Raw genomic sequence first — 20,932 nt, forward strand, 5'->3', positions numbered from 1 at the left:
GCTATACTTATAATGCTAATGATGTTAATTTCCAGGTTTCTCCACTTCTAATATTACTTTTAATTTACTTCTAGGTTACTTCTAATACCATAATTGAATCAACTGACTAGTGAAATTATAAGCTAGAAGCATGTTAAGTAACTTTAAGACTGAATAGGAATAATTCAGTTGCAGGATTCCCCAACAGGACTCTGTCTATACAACCCACTTCATTTTTTCATAAACACAGACTGATCCAGAGAACCTCAGTTGACATTTGCAGTGATGACCTCTATGCATATCAATGGAGCTTCCAATGTAGGATCGTGGCCACATCCTTAACCTAACAGAACAAACAAAGAAGAAAAATGCAGCCATGAATAATTCCAATTGTAGTGTATTATGTCTACGAATTTCTCGGAAAAATGAAAAAGGAAATTTCACTGTCCATTTATTGTTAAAAGAAGTAGAAGCCGATGTTCATCGTAAGTTTATTGTAAATTGCAGCTCAATAAAACATACAAGAGTACACATGGGAAGAAAGGGAGATAAAAGTAGATCACATGGTAATAAAGAGAACAAAGATGAGGTCACTGATATCATATATCGGTTGATGTTCATACGGAGAGTGGAGGAGAAAGGCTAAAGTCGAGACCCCAGAGCTCGAATGATCCATTAACGAAATCATAGTAACCACCCTTGAGTGCCAGAGTTTTGTTCACCAAGCCTTCTCTCACAAATGGATACGTTAGCAGATTACTGAGGGACACATTCACCGCCTCCTGCATATTGCAGTTTACATTTTTATTTGCTTCAGAAAAAATCGAAATTTCAACAGAGCAGCAGTGTAGATGGAGAAATAAATAAGGTAGCTGCTAATAGTAAGTTAATTAATAACCTTTTCACAGTATGTGCATTGGTCTCCAAAAGGCTTGTCACCATGCTCTGTTAACACCTTAGACTTGGCAGGGATGCCAATTTTCACCCAGTCTTCAATGAAATCGCTAAATGTTTCAAGTTTCAACCGATTGGCAAAAATTATTATTTGTTAATCACTGTATTTTGATTCAAACATGTATGAATGATTAGTTTACAGATGAGGCCATACGTGGAGTTGTTTCCATCAAATGTGAAAGACATGAGTCCTTTGATGCCACCACAGGCGCTGTGCCCAATGACCACAATGTTTGAAACCTGTAGCAAAATTAATCGACACTCAGATAAATTAATAGACTCCAATATATGCTGAGATTAAAACTATATATATATTATCAATTCAATTTAATCACCTTGAGATGCAAAACTGCATACTCGACAGCAGCTCCAACTCCAGCATATTTAGTCTGTGAAAGCAGAGAATCCCCAAAAAAAAAAAAAAAAAAATTATTTCAAAATGAAATAAATTCAAGCAAAATATAAATGAAATGGGCTAAAAAATGGTGACCTGATCATAGGGTGGAACAATGTTAGCAACATTGCGAACCACGAAAGCTTCCCCAGGTTGAAAATCCAACACATGGGACGGGCAAACCCTGGAGTCTGAGCAGGCAAATACCATATACTGCAAAGATTATAAGAAAAAAGTAATTAGAAAATTATAAGCCATGTGGTAAAAAAAACGTTACGACATTTTATACCTTCGGGCTTTGGCCTTTGGCGAGCTCAGAGTACAGAGCTGGATTTTTCCTGTAGAAACAATTAGATAAATTAACGCATTAGGTCGGTCCCAGTTCGATAATGTTGTATCTTTTAAAATAATCACTATTTAACCGTACTAAAAAAATAATTATCTACGAAGAGAATTAATTAATTAAATAAATTACTCGTATTTTTCTCTCTTGAAGTGAATGAAGCCCTCTTTGATCCTCTCCACGGAATCAAATGCTTTGGTGTCAGATGGAGTCTGTAGCTGCGCAGTAATCTGCTCTACTTTTGCAGCAGCAACAGGTTTCAAGTCTTCCTTCTCCCTGGAATTACCCCAACCAACAGCATGTCAGAATCAGCATTATATCAATTTTGCTTGCCTGAATATCATCAGTCTTACGTTTTAAGCACTTCTCATAACATGTTGGAGTGGAGTGAGTTGAAAATTAACAATAAATGCTGGTACCACTCTCTCATGACCAGGGAGTCCACGTGTGCAATTTGTGAGTATGAAAATATGAATAGAATTTAGATGAAAGACAAAGGTTTAGTTAATTTACTTGAGAAGTTTCTTGAGAGCTTCAATGGCTTCCTCGTACGACTGATTTGCCATGTCTTCCCTCTGTAAATTACCCGACAAAACAAAAGTATTAGAAACGAAAAACGTATTCAAAGTTAATGATTCCTTTAATAAGTTTTAACTCAAACAAACAAGAATTAAATTAGAAAAATGTAATTAATTGGCTGCACGTACATTAATTAGAATATTTTTTTTTCTTTTTTCTTTTTTTTCAATCTTTAGCTTAGGCTTTCAAATTAGTCGATGAAGAATAGAGAAAATATTAAACGAACAACGCATTGTCCGGGACCGAGAGAGATTTGGGGTTCAGTTAAGGAGTAGGATGAGTAAGGAAACCAAGAGGTTCAATGTTATTGTTGTGCAGAGGAAATGACGAAAATGTCTTGAGTATAAATATTGTCTATCTACAATTAAAATCATATATTTCAATTATGCAATTATTATATTATTGAAATATCGACTCCAATTATATGTCATAACGGTTTTTAAGTAGTTTTATTTAATTAGCCACCATAATTTAAATCTTAAAAAAAAAGAAGTTAAAAAATTGATTTAAATTTTTTCGACCTCCTATCTTTTCGAGTTCAAATCCTGAAAGGATAAGATGCAAAGTTTAAAATTATCATATTGTTGTATGCGATTAATTGGTAGTTCAGATATGAATATATTTGCTCTTTTAAAAAACAAAAAAGATTTTAATTAATTAACGTTGCGGTGTGTGGACTGTGGATCATGTGATACGGCGAAACTATGTGGATGGTTAAATTTACTAAATATAATCAATGACACACAATTGTCACTCGAAGTCTCCAAGCATTAAACATATCAATTTTAATTCCCAGGTGGTGAGGGCACATGCATCAGCAAAAGACATGACTGAATTGGCACTAGCCATTGGCTTAATGCCACATCGATATAACCTTTCACTATCGAGACGGGTAGTGGTTGTGAAATTGAGAGATAATAATGAATGGCAAATGGCCAAACTTTGCTTCAAGTAAATGCAGTGCAACAATGTATGGCAAATCGCCAAATGGGCAAAAGAAATTGAATTTGCTTCAAGTGCATGCTCCTGCATGCGTAGCTCTAGTACTGGTGATGCATGTGTTTAGTGGCTGGAATCACTACTTGAGTTTCGAATAATTATAATAAAGAGTAAAGTTTGCTGGCGTTAAATGGACAAGATTCTCTCAACCCATGCATCGGACTGAAAAAAGATGCATGAAATGCATGAAGACATAGGAAAAATGTGAAAGAGATCATGAAGAAGATTGAATAGATAAGTATCTACCCAGTTAGGGTTGATGATAGGAGCTGGTGCAGCAAAAACGGGCTCGTTTCGGATGAGGCTAGGAGGAGAAGCAGGAGAGTTGAGCCTTGCAACGATGGAGGGACGTAATGTGGAGCTTTTGATGAGAGAGGATTGAGCTTGAGAAACAGAAGTAAGGCACCAGTTATTGATCGAAGCTGTCGACATTGTGCCAAGGGACTTTAGAATTTGACAGCTTTATAGTAACGTTTCAATAATAATAATAATAATACTACATGCACATGCATGCATATAGCAAACATCGAAATGACACACACTAGATAACATAAAAGCGAAAGCTTGGTGAATGAGAGCTTCTCTTGTTGTAGATTAGGTTTGAACGTTGGAGATGCAACGAAAATGTTGGTCCCATCATCAATTGAATTTATCACCTACACATTTTTTATGTGATCACATCATTTTGTAAGATAAAAAAAGATTTTTTTTTTAAATTAATTTTTTTTTTGTGAGTTTAGAAGCGGCGACACGTGTAAGAGAACAAGAAGATGATGTTGAAAGAATGGAGATGGGGGATATCCTCGACTGGAATCAATGGTAAAAAAATGGTGATCAATGGTGGGTGTGATGGAGAATAGAGATTAGAGATAAGGTGCTATCTCAAAGACAAGGCTATGGTGGCGCTGCCGTTCTAAAGCTTTTGGATCCCTCAATCTGTTATTATGTCAATTACCTGTAGATTTTGACAGATTTGGTCAGAATTTCTAATAATTAAAATAAACTGGGTCAGTTGGGACCTCTCCAATTGAAACAATTTTGTGAACCATTTGTTCATCCTTGCAAAAGAAATATCCATCACCAGGACATACACTGCACCAACACTGACACCTCAAATTTCAAAATAGCAACAGCCCTGCTGTTCATCTTTGTATGTTAAGAAAAGACGCACATACAAATAGTTGATAGCTGGTTCAATTGATGGGAACCCAAAATTCACTTACAAAAATTTTGATGCAAATCCTGAGTCATTGAATAAAAAATCCAAGGGCGGATGAATAGTTACTTTTAAATTTCATAATCTTTTATTAAATTGCTTGAAATTAATGACTTAAAATTTATATCAAAATTTTAAGTTGAAATACCCTTACCTTGAATAAATAAATAAATAAAAAGAACTTATCCATCGCCTAAACTAAAAAAAAAATTCGGTCGATTTAGTTTAACAGAATTTCGATACATTATATCATCTTTGAATAAAAATAGACAACTCTCATGCGGAGAGAGTTGTTGTTGAATGTTAAATTAAATTAAATTCAATATAAATTTATAGTTGAAGTTTTAATAAAATATGAATAATGGATATCCAATTTATACTAGTAGACTATTCGATCCTAAATAAACTGTATTGCTTAATTATTAGTTAATAAATCGGACCCGTAAAGAAAACATAACTTAAGTCAACACTCACAAAAAATAAAACAGGCTCCTCAAGTGAAAAATTTAAACCCATAACACAGAAATCACAACATATGCATTACGCTACAACTGCATCATATGACCAAAAAAAAAAAGGTTCATTTCTTGAGTTTGAGAACTGGAAAGTGAAAAAAATGCGTCTTTGGAATTGGTGAAATAAAAGGATGCGAATAATAAGAGTATAAGGAAGAGGGGAAATTGAGAAGAAAGGTGGTATCTACACAAACCAGAAATTTGTCAACAAAATCAGCACTGAAATCAGATAACCATCTTCCATTGGAGATATGCTTATTGGTCATCCTTTCAATTACTCGTTGGAACAATTTGTCCTCGAGAATTAAGATGGCTGAATCCTCTATTGATAAGCAATTCAGGTTCTATATATACACACACACACACACACACATTATTTCTTGTTGTTCAGATGACCGAGTTGAGAGCACTGAGAACATTATGTCAACATAGTTTTGTCATTTTTTTTCGACATGTAGTTGGTGAAGGCAGAACCAAGTGGCAAAATTTAACGTTAAATGAAATAACTCACAAAACTAATGATAGGTAACAACATGGGTGATGGGTCTGGGTTTGGTTTACCCGATTCCGTATCCGGATTTTGGACGCGGAATATGATCAACCAGCCAAGTATCGGTCGATTTCTAATTTAGACACAGATTATTACGTAATTAAGTTGAATGTCGATCGAAAACGGAGAAAAACTCATCCTGAAATTGTGAACTCGATCAATTACCTTTTGATTAAAATGAAAATTCAGACCTGTATTTATCACTGATATATAAATCTTAATTTTAATTTAGTAGAACCCACCACACAATTCTACAATAAGTGTACTTTCAAATTTAAAATTTATCCAGGGTTACTGTTGCACATTATTTTACACAGCAGCACTAGATGAAGGTTAATACTGATGGTCCATGGTGTCCTTAGCCAATTTGAGCTTGGAGTGTTTGGTGTTAACTTTGTGGTATGCGCCACCTAGTGTGATTCTGAAGGTATTGCATAATGATCGTTGCTGTATGCCTTGTAGTATTAGGATTGTGCCCCCATTCGACTTTTATTCCTTAATAATAATAATAATCCCCTTTCCTTGAATTATAACTTGTAAGACCCTTTATTATTGGACAACTGTGACCATAGCATGAAAATAAGTATTTACAACAGTAATTTAGAAACTAAACTAATTTTACCATAAATTTACATGATGAAAAGTCTATAACTTTACCAAAATTATTATTTAAGAATTATTTTCATGACAACCATAAATTATTATTTTACAGCTATAATTTTTTCACAATATTTATAACTTAGAAGCCTAATATGAGCCTCGGACGGTTAAACCAGTCAACAAATCTTTGTGACCGGTTATTGGGTCGGGTTAGGAATAGTCGCTTGGGTCAAAGAGTAAGACGCGCAAAAGGTACCGAAATAGCGACTTATCTGTTGAGGAGGAACCTAATTTTGGCATCAGCATCATTCCATTGATAGAGTCGTCGTTCATGCTTATCCCTTTACTGGTTCGATTGATGCTTTCTGTTAAATTTATACCGCCGTCATCTTAAGAATAGTGTTGTCGTTCTAGTGTCACTTATGGTTCGCGGACCATAAGTTCATAGCCGAAGCTGATCAATATTTCATTGGACAGAATAGAGCCATCGACTAACATATTTAGCATTAATCCTATTACTTACCGTCCAGCAGCAACTGTCAACATGTTAATTGTAAGCAAAGATGGCCAAACCTGTGTGGTGATTAAAAACGACTGGCGTAATGACACTTCTTCACAACATATATATGATTTACATCTCAAATATTTTTCCCATAACATAACATTGGTTACATTGCACATCATTTTTCATTTCTTAAGTGGACATAAAATCACATTGGAACATGTACCATACTGGACTTAATAAAAATATGAGAAAGATCCAAAAGAAAGAACCAAATGAGATTACCGAAGCAGCAAATGTGGGATCCCATGAAACGTGTAAATCGTCATACAAAATTTAAAGAAGAAAAAGAAAAGCCCATCCATAGGTCCTCCAAAAAGCCAATTGTTGAGGGAACATAACCCAGCAAGACAGCAGAAACACAATGAATGGCTCAGAAGTCCATACGGATGTATAACAGGTAATTGCCAAACACCAAAAAGCACGGTGTCGACTTCATCTTCAATTATTATACAGGCCAGGGAAAGACAATCGCTATAATGCAACCTAAATTATTGAGGGAATATAACAGGTATCAGGTAATTGCCAATTGTTGAGCAAACATTACCCAGCAAGATAGCAGAAACACAATGAATGGCTCTGGAGTCCATCTGGACGTATAACAGGTAATTGCCTAAGCGCATGGTGTAGAGTTCGTCATCAACTATTATACAGGCCAGGGAAAGACAATCACTATTAGGTTACAAGAAGATAATTTCTTTCCTGTTTTCTGAAACTGGCAAAAGATAATTTCTGGTCTCATTGAGACTATCTTCATGCTCATAAACATGGTGATGATTTTAGCTGTGACAAAACATGTGCTCGAAATTCACCGCTGAGCTAGCATGAAATTAAACAGCCATTTCAGGGTAACGGCATTACCAAACTACTTGGGACATAATCTGATTGGACAGACAGAGAATGCGATACAACGAGCAGCTTTTGCTAGCATAAAGCGCTCATTTTCTGTCAACGGCCTCTCGATAACCTTCACAACATTGGCATCCTGAAACATGAGAATTAAAAGATTACCAGAAATGAAATATAATGTTTGAAACAATCTGACAATTTTCCAAACAACTTATAGTTTCGCACTATCAGCGTCTTTTTGTCTATCTATTTTGTATCATTCTTCAAAGGAGGAGCAGAAACCAACCTTCATAGGCTGTTGAATAGAAGGCCTCACACTGGCAGTATCACCAACAATGATTATATTGTTGACATTGCCCTTGTCATCCCTTTCTGTCGGCGAAATTGTTGAATGCCGCCATTGCCCATTGACAATATACTTATAGTAGTATCTGAAGGCAGTATATGTAATCATATTTGAGAAAGAAATTTTGAAACTGAGACTCAGTCAACCATATAAAATTGGTTTCATCCTCAGATATTTATTTCTGTTAAAATATGCTGAAATTAAATCACATGCTTTTCAAACATAAATATATAAATGCCAAAGGCAACCAAGATGAATTGCTCCAGATTCAGTGGAAAGTGTATTATAGAAAATTTGAAACTCCATTTGGAGAATGCATAACACTTACTTTCCTTGAGTCAGTCGAATTTCAACCTCATATCTTGATCCACCCTTGTGAGTCGCTTTAATTGGATCTTTCCAGTTTCCAGTAAAATCTCCAACCAACAATACATCTTCGCCCTGTAATAAAAGTTCATTTTTAAGACAAACTATCAAAACCAATAATCTTTTAATGAAGTAAGTCTGGACACAATGGTAAAGGTCTAAATGGTTCAAACTCCTTCCTACAAGTAGCCCAAGCCCAATTTCACTTCAAGTGGGACAATCATAGTACTGTTTCTTCAAGTTCTAAAACTGATCACATATTGGAAAAAAATAAAGTGGATTTACACCTCAAAAATGTCAATTACCTCCTGTCCATTCCATACAAAGGTCACAGCATGTGTTGGTGGTCCATCATGTTTGCCATTTTCCACCATAGCTATAAGATCCCTTGTCGCCCAAGCAACTGCTGGTCTGCAGTTAGATAAGTACTTTGCCAAAGTCATAGTGTAGAAAAAGAAAATCATATAAAATAAATTACTTTATGTTCAAGATGAGCACCAATGATTTAGCACACACTTCTTTTCTTTTCAGCAGAACGGTACATTTCGCAGTTATTATCTAAAACTTGGTTCAATAGCATTTCAGGATCCATAACAAACAACATCTCTTTTTGGTGTTTATACTTTATTCATAATAGAGAAAATTTTAGGCAGATTCCGCCTGCTTGCCCTAGTAGACCTAAGTGTCAAACACTTCTAAATTCATCACACAAGTTTGTTAGGAACAAACAGATCATAGCAGAAAAAAGATATATGGGACCTATGTAATCAATTTGGAAAATATTGCGACCTAAAATGTATTTTAAGGCCAACATACAGGATCTGCGTATGATTTACACTTAATTATATAAACAGAGAGAGAAAGAGATGTCGGAGTATTAGGTTTCCCAACATTTCATTTACATTAAAACCGAGGATTCACGGAACGTCCAGTCATTATTAAAGTTCTCTTTCTTTCTTTTTTTTTTTTGTTTTTTTTAAATTACAAAGAAAGTGAACCAACAGCCTGCATTCAAGAAGAGCAAAATGGTGGTAAGAAAACAATTGTTGAAGCTACAGTCATCTCTTAGCAATCAAGTAAGTGGGTTTGTATTCATGAAATATAGGAAATTGATCAAAGATAAAGAAGAACCAGTGCCCGTGCAACCAGTTAAATGGGGTTTATATTCGTGAGATATTTGACATTGATCAAAGATAAAGAAGAACCGGTGCCTATGCAACCAGTTAAATTGGGTTTATATTCATGAGATATTTGAAATTGATGAAAAATAAAGAAGAACCAGTGCCCACGCAACCAGTCAAACATGTCCTATAAAGGAATAACTTATATGTGATCATACAAGGGTTATCACCACAAAGCTTGGAACATCTATATAATTATAAGCTCCTCAAATAGTTAGCACTAATATGCATAGCTATGAGCAGGGTTAGTAAAAAGAACCTGTCAGGTCTGCATAAATGCAATCCAGTAACAAAATTATAAGCTGCATGTAGGGAAGTATCAGTCATCCAATGAAGGTATGCAATCACACTAGCAGGGGACCGATTAAGACCAGTTGTACAAGTGACAAAAACACGATGATTCTTTTTTAACAAGCGCAATAGCAGTCCCACACAAAAAGGCAGTTTCTTCCGCATGTCAAAGGAATCTGAATCCCTGCAACAGAAAATATAAGAAAATTAATGTGCCAAAGCCAGGCAGCAGTTTTAACTACCTAAAAGAAACAGTACACTCTGTTCCATTCACGATTTCTTTCAATATTCAATGTTCTTAAGAGAGTTGATCAATTTTTGGGGTAAAAGTACATCCAATCTGAAAAAAAAGGCAAAGAGACAGATATTTGTATTTCTCAGCAACTCAAGCATAATGCCAACCAAATTTCCTAAGCAAGTATCAGAATATTGAAAGAAATAGAAAACAAAAACCAAAAAGATAGTGAAAAAATTAATTATAGAATTCACACGTACAAACAAATCTTGTGTGAGAAATGAACAATCTAAAGAATAGAACTGGCATCAATAGCTAGATTTTCTTCTCAGTCAATTAAGACATGATATAAAGCCTTTTGCTTACCTTATTGGATAGTTGATCATAAGTATATTGAATTTTTGACAAGACTCGTTGATTGACTTGTAATCAATTCCCCAATTTTCTGCTTCAGTTCCACTCTGGAAATTCAGTACCGCCGTGATTCCCTGATACAGTAATATTCTAGCAGTTAAAAAAGAAACTAATGGACTGAGAAATGACTAGGACATACTCAATGCAAGTCAAACAACCAGAAAGAAACAAATCAATAACATTCCAATTACCCAGTCAGAAATTGTCTTAACCCAATTAAAAAAAAAGGAAGGCACTAAAGGGAAGAAAGATATCGCAGTAATTCACAAATGGCAACAATATGGGAGCTAGATTTGAATATCAACATGACGGTGCAGGACATTCTTTTTTATGCTGTTGACACTGCTCATGACTTCTGGTGTTTTCTATTTAAAGGTCAACTCCTCCATCTTAAGGCTGAAATTGGAGAAAAATAATTGTGCTTGGTACATCTTTTCTCTGAAAATATAAATGGTCCTTTTGAACCATTTCCTTTGAGGTGTTGCCAAATAACCATTGAAATTTCAGATCACACTGTCAATTGTCACATTTATTATTATGCTAATGTTGTTTTGCATACTGAACATTATCATAGTTTATTTCCTATACTGTCATTATGAAATTGTACAAATATAAAGTGCACCAGACACCCGTCAGATAATCTCAAAGTAAACAACATTTAGGAAAATGTAATCTTACTCAAATTATACGAACAAGGCACTCACCGCTTTAGACAAAGTCTCAACATCTGCTTCTTTTTGTATACATGACCCCACATATATTTGCTCCGTAATCTAACAAAACGAGCACTACTGAAAGTGAGTGAGAGAGAAAGTATTCTACCCAGCATCTTAATTACCAAGGCAATAGAATATGGATTATTAAGAACTTGAGAGTCACACCTTACTGTAACGCATACCAAGAGAGTGATTATAGTATAGCTCGCCTTTAGACCGATCCAGAGCCTTAAGATATTCCTCCAATGGGAAGCTACCATGAGCCCATTCTCCATCCCCAGACTCTTCCTCAGAAAAAACACAAACAAGGTGGTTCATGGGTTGAGAAAGAACATTCTTGCGAGAAAGTAATTGAGTGTGTCCATTTTGACAATCCAAAAGCTTCCGCCCTTGAGGTGCCAGATACTTTGTGGAGAACATGGCAAACCCAGTGTTTGAACTACCTTCAGAAGACATTTCCAAATTTGATGCCAATATTGTTTTATTCCAAGTGGCAACAGCCGTACGACCTCTATTAAATAAAACATCAAGGTCGCTTAACTGATGCATTGGTTGGATAGGGAAAGGAGCAGAAGGTCTCTCAAGGACTAGGCTAAAAGCCCCTGTCTTGTCTGCCAGCATCTTCCTGAATAAACCAAAAACCGGAAAAAATAAAATGATATTGATGAACAGAACTTATTGTCAAGAGCTAAAACCTTGACAACAAAACATACAAAATAGCAACTTGCAACTGCAAAGACATTAAATTGATTGATTAAATAAATAGAGCAGGAACTCAATCTGCTTTTCAGCATCAAGTCACTTATATGCATGTAATACCATCTCTCCAGAGCTAACAGCTAGCTAAATTCTTCAAAGTCCACATGGGAAACAAACATCAATGATAATCAATTATTTTGCAGCATCCTGTCTTCTAGAATAAAAGAATAATTCAATCTACAAACTCGAATAATCTGTATTACTGCACAACCACATAGATCTAAGATCTAATAATACAATGAACAAAATTGAATCATGCAGCACTACAATATCAATGAAAATCTCAACAAGCCGCGTCTATCTATCACAAACATCAATCATTATACTGACTTAAGTCGCTAACATTAAAAAAATTACGGTTAAATTATTGACTATTGACAGCTAATAAACATAAAAAAGTTCTTACCGTGCATCACTGAAGTTCTTTATCTCAGTAAACCTTCCGCCTGATGAATCACTCGCCTTCTTCAACGTGTCACCTACCATTACGATTCTCGACCTCTCAGCGTTACTCTACAAAGTAACAAAACAATAAGTTCAATATTATTTCAAAATAAAAATTGCAAGGTTAAATATGATTCGAATATATATATATATATATAATTAACGGTGAATTACTCCTTTTCTGAGAGCGTGAACGAAGATTTTGCCATCAACAGTTAACGCAAAGCGAATGCCGAGAGGTTTCTCTAAAGTGACCATATACTCGTTCAAGTTCATCTTAAGATATGAATTACTATTACTCGACAGTGCATGAACCCTAACGATTTTCTTGCTAAATCGAACCTTGACCCTGTCCCTTCCAAAGCTGAGCTGCTTAGGTACTCCATTGATGGAGAAAAGATTTTTCTCCAAAAACGAAGACGACGACGGAAACGACGTCGTTCTGCGGCTAGAAAGTTGCGGATTCGACATTGTTCAGTAAGAGAATAATTAGCAAATGAAGTGAACATTATATGTGAGTGTGTATACGTATATATAGTAAGAGATTCGTTTAGAGCTGGGTTTTTACGAGAGTTTTGTGGATGATTGAGGAAGAGAAGAGCGCAGAGTAGAGGTAAGAATACCGTGGCCCACGTGGCTCAATGTGGGGCCCGACTTTGCATGCCGATGCTTTACACGTTCTTGCGCCTAATTGCCACGTGGAAAAATCTTATAAGTAAATAAATATCTCACACTGAACGTATGCTAATGTGCTCTGAGCTGATTACTTGACGGAGTGTACACCAATCAAAAAGTGACTCGGCAGCGCCCGTTGATTCCGGAAAAGTTAAAATAAGTATCAGTCATTCAGTCTTTCACTGGAACGATTCAGACTCTGATTGGAGTGAGGGATATTTTAAATATTAACAATATTCGCTATATTTCTATATAAATTTAGTTACTTAAGGTAACCCCTAAATTAAGAAATTTTGACGACCAAACTTTAATGTTAAATATTAAAAATTTATTTGATTGCAAAGAGATGTAGTAATTGTGGGTAAAAGATAGTATATATGAGCAGCAAATTTAATTTTAAAAATTAAAAATTTAGTTGATTGCAAAGAGTCGTAGTATTATGGTTAGATAATAGAAATGTTCCCTAAATAGTAATAGAACAGAAATTTTAACTATGTCACGATAAAATTAATTTAAATTAGTCTCAACAAATTTTTGATTCGTACATATCAGTTGACTTATAATTGTAAATATACCAGTATTAAAAGAACGCATGAAACATTAAAGAGCCCCCTAGATTATAGACCATGCCAATTAGCATTAGTCGGTTTTTTTGATCTCTGGTTACTCAAAGTGGAATTAATTAGGGAGTCTGACTATATTGGAACCGTTCTTAGTTAGAGCATCCATTCATAACCACACGATTAAATTTATAATAATTTTTTAACTATTTATCACTTTGCGTGAGTAATTAAAATTCGTGTTTCACCATAAATTAGCTCCAACATAGTCACAACCTTAATTAGTACTATTGTGCATGTAAATGTAATGCAAAAACTAATCAACTTAAAGAAAGGCATTTTAACCAAATTGCAATCGTGCAACTCAAGCTTCCTTTAAAGCAATCATGATCATGATCCTGACTTTCTGGATTTAAACCGGTTTGTGTAAACATAAAACATGTGCATGCTAGACTGCTAAAGCTGTGTTTGGAAGCAACAATTCAAACGTGATAAATGACTTCACGCTTCCTACTAATTTCCCCTTTCTCTTCACACACAGCAGATGGGCGTATTAAAATAAGCTGTTATGCAAGGGCACTTTCGGTATTAAATGTCAATATATATCTGCTTTCTAAACCTTTGTTACATAAGAAAAAACGACTTTTTTCAAAGCAAAAAGCTATAAAATGTGTTGCGTAGTAGCTTGGTAGCTAGTCACTTTTGGTTGTGACATCAAACAAATGGATGTCAACAGTGCATTGTATGATCATAAATGGAGAACGCAATGAAGTTGTGTTTTGGTTTTTTCGATTAAGTAATAATAATTATAATAATCAACATCTACTAACAGTCTAAGAAGAAAGATGATACAATAAATTATTATATGTTTGGCGTGTGTAATTAAATTTATTATAAGTATCATTTATATTTTAGTTTTTTAAAATAAATAAATATATGGTATAATAATAGTTTCTTATTGTATAGCTGACATAATTCTTCTAATGTATTTTAAAATTTCTTCCGTCTAAACATAGATAAACTCGAACAAGGGTTAAGGAAGCAAGTGCGTTTAATACACAAGGCTTTTGACTTTTGATTTCATGGGCAGTGAAATAATTGAGTTCTGATATAGACGCATGAATTTTGAGACACCTCTTTTAACTTTCTTCCCATTTTTTTCTTCAACTCTCTTTATTCTTCACATTTCACCTAAAAACCATAGTGTAGTTGAAGAGCAATTCAAATACACTGTTACATGTCTCTCTCTCTTTTTTATTATTATTACCAAACATTTGATTATTTCAGAGTAATCACATCGAATATGTTGAAAAGTTAAATTAGGAATTTAGTATCGAGATTGTACAATTAAAATATTTAGTAAATAATTGTTGTTGTGACTTGAAAGTTGAGATGATTAATTTGATCTCATAGTTATATGATGACAATCCATAATATGTTTATTAAAAATTTTATTTAAAAGTCATATTTATTACATATTATTAAATTTATTTCATAATTACACCTTTTTTTTTCTACAACAACTATGACTTTGAAGTTACAGTATATCAATATCAAATAAAACATTCATCTAATGAGGCCATTTTTTACAATGTAAATAATTGATTATTAATTGGGTGGTTTTGTTGTAAATTTTTACAAAGTGATAACGCATCCTTCTACGTTTCTTGCTGCGACATGTAGAGAAAAGCCATACCATAAGAAAATGGATTCAAATTGCAAAAAAATTAAACGAATCCAAAGTAATGTGAATCCCGCTATTATTGAATTAATATCTCATTAAATATTCGGTCAACACAAATCTGCGTGACCAAACGCATCCACGCCGTGCCATAATCTCACACTCTTCACATGATCATAACATTAATCATTATTTTGTCATTATTGACTCCCAAAAAAAAAAAATTATTTATTATTTATTTATTTTCTTTTTTTTTTTTTGGGTGGGTTGGTTTTAATGCCACTCTATTCACGATCATGCAAGCGATACAAGAATGAAAGAGATTCTTAAACCTGGATTTTGTGGTATCAAATCAATTGAACTTAAAAGTTCTTCTCTCTTATCATCCAATCTCGAAACTACAGCGTTTTGGCTTAGAAATGGAAGAATTAGAAAAGCTAGAATGACTCGAGGTTTGGATTGTAAAGTATCACCAGGACTAATGACGCAGTTAGATGGTGCAATTTATTTATTTATTATTATTATTATTATTATTTCCATATGATGCATATTTGTGTATTTGGTATGCATAATAACACTCTTATAAAAAAAATTTTTTTTTTTTTTTGGGTTTTATCTATCTCTCACATTTTATTTGGTTCCCAATCTCATGACGTTATAGAAATTGACCTGAAAGTTACTTGTCAATATATTTTCGAGAGACTGATATTTTTATATTTTCCAATTGTTTATTTCTTTTTTACCCCGCTCGGGCTTTTTAAAAATTTATAATATTCATTTGGTCTAGCCAGCCATGATGCATTAGAATGCCCAAAGTCATGATACATTAATAAAATGAGGAAAATTATCGATGATTCACACAAAGTTTCATCAAAATTAAAAAAAAAAAAATCTAACAGTTTGAATAATTTGTCCATTAATTCATTTGAGGTCTACAAAATTGATTAATTTTCTACTTTTCTGTTAATGGCATTGGAGAATCTCAAAAATAAAATAAAAATAATCATTTTCCTTTAAGCTTCAATTTAATATTATGATGTAGGACATCCTTTGACAAGTTTTAAATAAGACAAACAATATCAAGTTTGAGAATATATCGTTTTGAAACTCTAAAAAAGGTATTAATATATCTCGTCGAATCTCTCGAAAAGTCATACTTTTTTTGTCCTAAATATTCTGTTATTTAGTACCTCAATAGAAAACTCGTTAGATTTTTCTTCTTCTTTTTTTTAAATTTTAGGGAATTTGGTTTGAGAAGTCTTTTTTTATTTGGGCAAGTAAAAATACTTCATAGAAATTTATAAGTTTTTGATTGAATATTTCTATAAGCTTAAAGAAAATAAAAAAGGCTTTTTTTTATTGAGTAATATTTCTACGTACGTATTTCTATGGTCCTTGTTAATATATATATATTTATTTATTTTTGCGATAAAATCTCACAAATATTTCGAAAACAAGAAATTCTACTTTTTCCACTTGATTTAATTCGCAGGACCACTTAGGTGCAACTCTCCTGATGCGTAAGTTTACCGGATATGGATATAGCCGAATGCTTGCGCATTCTATCAACGAGGAGAAATAAAAAAGAGTTTCCATATAAAAAAAATTTCATCATCAATCTCGAAAATATATGAATAAAATGTTTTTTTTTTAATACAACTCCACAAATATTTTAATGAAAAAGAGAGAGTTTTTATTTACTATGAATCAAATTCACTCTTAACACAAAATCAATCACATTAATATTCTGATATTTACGATCTAAAATCTATCCGTTCATAAAATGATCCTCAAATCCCACTATGAACACACTCAATTCCCCGTAATCTTTTGTTTTATTATTCTAAAGCGCCTTAGCAATTAAGTCTTGCACCTTCAATCATTTTCACGTATCAAAAGAGAAAACTCTATCAAATGAAAAAAAAAAGAACAATGAAACCAATAACCATTCGACAACAAATCGTATTCAGTGATCTCCCATTAAATAAAACCAGCAACCAACAAAATGCATCGCATACAACTTAACCGCAATGAACAAATAAATAAATGATGCTTTATGAATAACTTCTTCATTCATTAATTGCATTTGTATTCATTTTGGCCAAACAAGAATATATATATATATATATATATATATATTAAATTATTACATAAACTATCTACAAAAAGTTTTACAAATTACAAAATAAAAAATCGAGATTATATATTATAAAAAAAAAATGAAAAAGTTGTGTATTTTTGGTAATTTTTTTTCTTTTTTTAAGACATAAATACAATCAAAAGGACGGTGGCAAAGTTTTGGCTAATCCATTGTAAGTAGCAAAAACTCCAAGCAAATCTTGCCGATAAGGTAAATAAGATTTCTTCTTGTCACCTTGTTTAATCGCTCTGTTCTTCACATAAAAGGCTTCGTGCGCTGACACGGCGGCTGCTTGTGCCTTTGTTTTGGCTTTTGCTTTTGATTTGCCGGATTTGACTTTTTTCTCTTTCGAAGAATCAGCGTGGCTGTTGTTGCTGCTGCTGTTTTTATTGTTGTTGTTATTATTATTCTTCGGTTTATTCAAAAACACAAACGAGTCTTTGCCGTCGCTGTTGCTTCTCCTCAGCAAATCGCGGAGTTTAAACCATTTCTTCGACGGCGTTGACGACGACGACGATCCAGTTGAGTTGCTCTTCTTGCATCGACTCGGCGACTGCAACGGCGACGCCGACGATGTTGGATTGTTATTTCTCTTTGGCGACCAAATGCAGAAAGTTACGTTCATATTCGGTTCCGGTTCCGGTTCGTCTTCGTCCGATGAAGACGACGACGACGACGACGCTTGCCTGCCAGCATCATCATCATCATCATCATCGTGATCATCAATAAACAACTTCTTCAACGCCGCCGCCGCGTGTCCCCCTTCGTTTCCTCGATCATGATCGTCGCAAACTTCGTTTAATAAAAGACTGCGATTGAACACTGGAAAAACCTGACGGATCTCGCCGTCGAGAAACAACCTGGAATCGAGATCTGCGATCGTAGAAACAAACTCGAATTCATCATCTTCATCTACATATTCTTCTTCTTCTTCTTCTTCTTCTAATAGAACTTTTGATTCGGATTTCGATTCTTCATCTCGAAACTCTTCGCTAACTTTGGCGGCGATGTTCACTATTCTTTCGGAAGCGTAGCTGTTGAAACTGGGGCAAAACGACACCGCAGCGGAGCTCATACTCAAGCTCCCGTCTTGTTGCTGTTGCATCTTGATGACTTTTTTTTTCTTTTCTTTTCTTTTCCCTTGAGAAGTTTGAGTTATGGATTTTTGTTTATGCGTGCGTATATATATACCCACACACACACACACACACACACACAAAAACAAAGAAACGTGGGAAGGTGAAAACTAAAAGAGAGTGAGATATTAGAATATTGCGTTGTCACATTTTGAGCTTCTTCGATACTTCTTTTCTTTATTTACCTTAACAGTCCACACGCTTCTCTCGCACTCGCTTCACGCGTGTCCCAATCTAATTAATTCTTCGCACGTGTCCCAGCCCCCCCCAAATAATTCGTCGCTTTCTATTTTTGCACCGTGCCTTTGGTGGGTGGTGCCGGTTACTAAAATACTAACACCAAACGCTGCTACTAATTTTGATTTTTATTGAAATTGGCGAATTGGAGTGATCGAGCATTAATTAAATGGGAAATGCAATTTGATTGATTTCTAACCAAATTAATTTGAGATTCGTCGACCTAAATCGAACTAACGAGCTTGTCCGAACGGAACAAATTTATCTATTCAATGCATATGCTTGAATGTTGATCGCTTTGGCATTAAATTAACATCACATTTCCTTTTAAATTTGTGTCGAGAGCGTTTTGAAACTCTTATTTTTAAGTTTGGGTTATAAATTAACATCTCATTCCTAAAATGAAACTTTTTTTAATTCAAAAAATATAATAGGTTTAAGGAATTAATAGTTAATTCACAACCAAAATTTTGTTAGGACTCTATTTAGAAAGTTTTAGACTTGTGTGGATTCGAACACTTAAGTACATGCATGGACTCAGGATTACGAGAGATATGTGCTTTCAAACATTTAGAAGATTAAAAAAAAAAAATCTCACACATGTACTTATGGGAAGTGGTTTACCATATAGGTCTAATTACTAAAAAAAATAAAAATTGTTTTAGATATTTGTTTTTTGTCTCTCTCGTACAACATAAAGAAAATGATAATCCGTAGATAAACCAAGCTACGTCATCGGTTGCGAAATCACAACAAATTACATATTTAAAAATATAATTTAGTAGGAAAATGACAATTATCTTCTAATAACGAACTGCGCACGCAACACGATTATGTATATTTTTTAGAATAAAATTAAAAGACGTAAGTTAAAGAGATAGCACCACATGACAGCGTCGCGCACCACAACGAGAACAACACTATAATGTCACCTGTTAGATCATTGCTTGTATAATTTTATCATTTATTTTATGTCGCGAACATGATTAATAAATTTTTAATACGATGCAAACAACGCATACACAATGCATGACCTCGTTAGAAGTCCAAGTAGGCCAAACCCTAAAGAGATTAAAAAATCAAGATTCGTTGTTTATATTTGTAATACGGTATGGGTTTCTAGAAATGATGCCAGCCTTTGTAGAGCGTAGAGTAGACTTTCTAGAAGGGTAAAAAGAATGACAGCACCGCAATCGGTTTGGGGCCGAAGCATAGAAATTGGCAAAATGCAATGCAAGCAGAGAGGAAAAATTAAAGCAACTTGCTCAAGAATCTTGGGATTCTCTTTGAAATCTTCCACAGATACAGCCGCTGGCCGCCTCAAATCATGCTACTAAAATATCATCACGTATAGGTCTAAAATTAAAGTATGCTTCAGGAGCAATTTGTTTAACTAAAGAGGGATCTCATTGGTTCCTTCAATACTTTTAAAGATTTTTCAGTTGTTACTATCAATTTAATGCACAACCAAACCGCAACATAAATGTTTGTTTTATCTTTGAGGGTATACGTGGAGGCGGAGACTTTTGTTTCTAGTAGTGTCACATGTAAACATTTATATATATATATATATGGGCCTATGGGGGACAACAAACCAAATGCCAAAGCTTAGCAACAGCATATAGGATAGGAGTATGGGTCGTTTGATTTGAATTTTTTGGTCTATTATGTCAACAATCTAGAATGTGCCAAGTTTATTTATTTTTTGCTCACTACCGAATTTCCCCAACGACCCCATTAAATTATTACTCTGATTTTGCAATTACTACCATATGCCCATGTGTACACATGCACGCGTACATAAGCCTTCTAGATTATAAATACATATACATAGACATATACATATACATATATACACAATCTGACTTTTATTGTCATTGTAAATTTTTTTGTTCTTTAAAAAATAACGCTTTTTCTTCTTGCATGAGACTAGATTACCTAGTCTGTTCTTTGATCCTAAGGATTTTTTTCAAGAAGTTTTAAAGTAAATTTATTTAGTTGGTCACTCAAATTTGAATCTTCGAGAATGCATGAGTTAATAAATCAATTCTGATTACACATGCACGCGTACATAAGCCTTCTAGGTTATAAATACATATATGTATACATATATATACACAATCTGACTTTTATTGTCATTGTAAATTTTTTTGTTCTTTGAAAAAATAACACTTTTTCTTCTTGCATGAGACTAAACTACCTAGTCTGTTC

At 34.0% G+C, this 20,932-nt stretch overlaps 3 protein-coding genes across 7 annotated transcripts; all 3 read right to left on the reverse strand.

Annotated features, from left to right (window-relative positions):
• Window positions 1-93: 93 nt before the first annotated feature.
• LOC102616455 (beta carbonic anhydrase 1, chloroplastic) lies at window positions 94-5,272 on the reverse strand. Of its 3 annotated transcripts, none has more exons than XM_052435013.1 (10): window positions 5,174-5,272; window positions 2,184-2,245; window positions 1,803-1,946; window positions 1,617-1,665; window positions 1,424-1,540; window positions 1,269-1,322; window positions 1,088-1,173; window positions 878-983; window positions 603-761; window positions 94-322 (listed from the first exon to the last, which is right to left on the reverse strand). In XM_052435013.1, the coding sequence occupies exons 1-10, from the start codon at window positions 5,243-5,245 to the stop codon at window positions 281-283; spliced, it is 891 nt and encodes a 296-aa protein (XP_052290973.1). In that variant the 5' UTR covers window positions 5,246-5,272; the 3' UTR covers window positions 94-280. The 3 variants fall into 3 exon arrangements, with proteins under 3 accessions (XP_052290973.1, XP_006470326.2, XP_006470328.2); XM_006470263.4 differs by lacking the exon at window positions 5,174-5,272 and adding an exon at window positions 3,495-3,742; XM_006470265.4 differs by lacking the exon at window positions 5,174-5,272 and adding an exon at window positions 2,378-2,467.
• Window positions 5,273-6,886: 1,614 nt separating this feature from the next.
• LOC102615969 (phosphoglucan phosphatase LSF1, chloroplastic) lies at window positions 6,887-12,873 on the reverse strand. Of its 3 annotated transcripts, none has more exons than XM_006470262.3 (10): window positions 12,635-12,873; window positions 12,255-12,361; window positions 11,255-11,714; window positions 11,078-11,146; window positions 10,326-10,447; window positions 9,693-9,908; window positions 8,558-8,663; window positions 8,215-8,327; window positions 7,827-7,971; window positions 6,887-7,676 (listed from the first exon to the last, which is right to left on the reverse strand). In XM_006470262.3, exons 1-10 carry the CDS (start codon window positions 12,761-12,763, stop codon window positions 7,557-7,559), a joined length of 1,587 nt encoding a protein of 528 aa, XP_006470325.2. In that variant the 5' UTR covers window positions 12,764-12,873; the 3' UTR covers window positions 6,887-7,556. The 3 variants fall into 3 exon arrangements, with proteins under 3 accessions (XP_006470325.2, XP_006470324.2, XP_024950666.2); XM_006470261.3 differs by having other exon boundaries at window positions 12,467-12,873; XM_025094898.2 differs by lacking the exons at window positions 12,255-12,361; window positions 12,635-12,873 and adding an exon at window positions 11,909-12,152.
• A 4,521-nt stretch (window positions 12,874-17,394) lies between these two features.
• On the reverse strand, window positions 17,395-18,518 carry LOC102615666 (uncharacterized). The gene has a single exon (XM_006470260.4). The coding sequence runs from the start codon at window positions 18,451-18,453 to the stop codon at window positions 17,485-17,487; it is 969 nt and encodes a 322-aa protein (XP_006470323.2). The 5' UTR covers window positions 18,454-18,518; the 3' UTR covers window positions 17,395-17,484.
• Between the last annotated feature and the right edge of the window lie 2,414 nt (window positions 18,519-20,932).

This window comes from Citrus sinensis, chromosome 2, assembly GCF_022201045.2.
Source record: "Citrus sinensis cultivar Valencia sweet orange chromosome 2, DVS_A1.0, whole genome shotgun sequence".
NCBI classification, from domain to species: domain Eukaryota; kingdom Viridiplantae; phylum Streptophyta; class Magnoliopsida; order Sapindales; family Rutaceae; genus Citrus; species Citrus sinensis.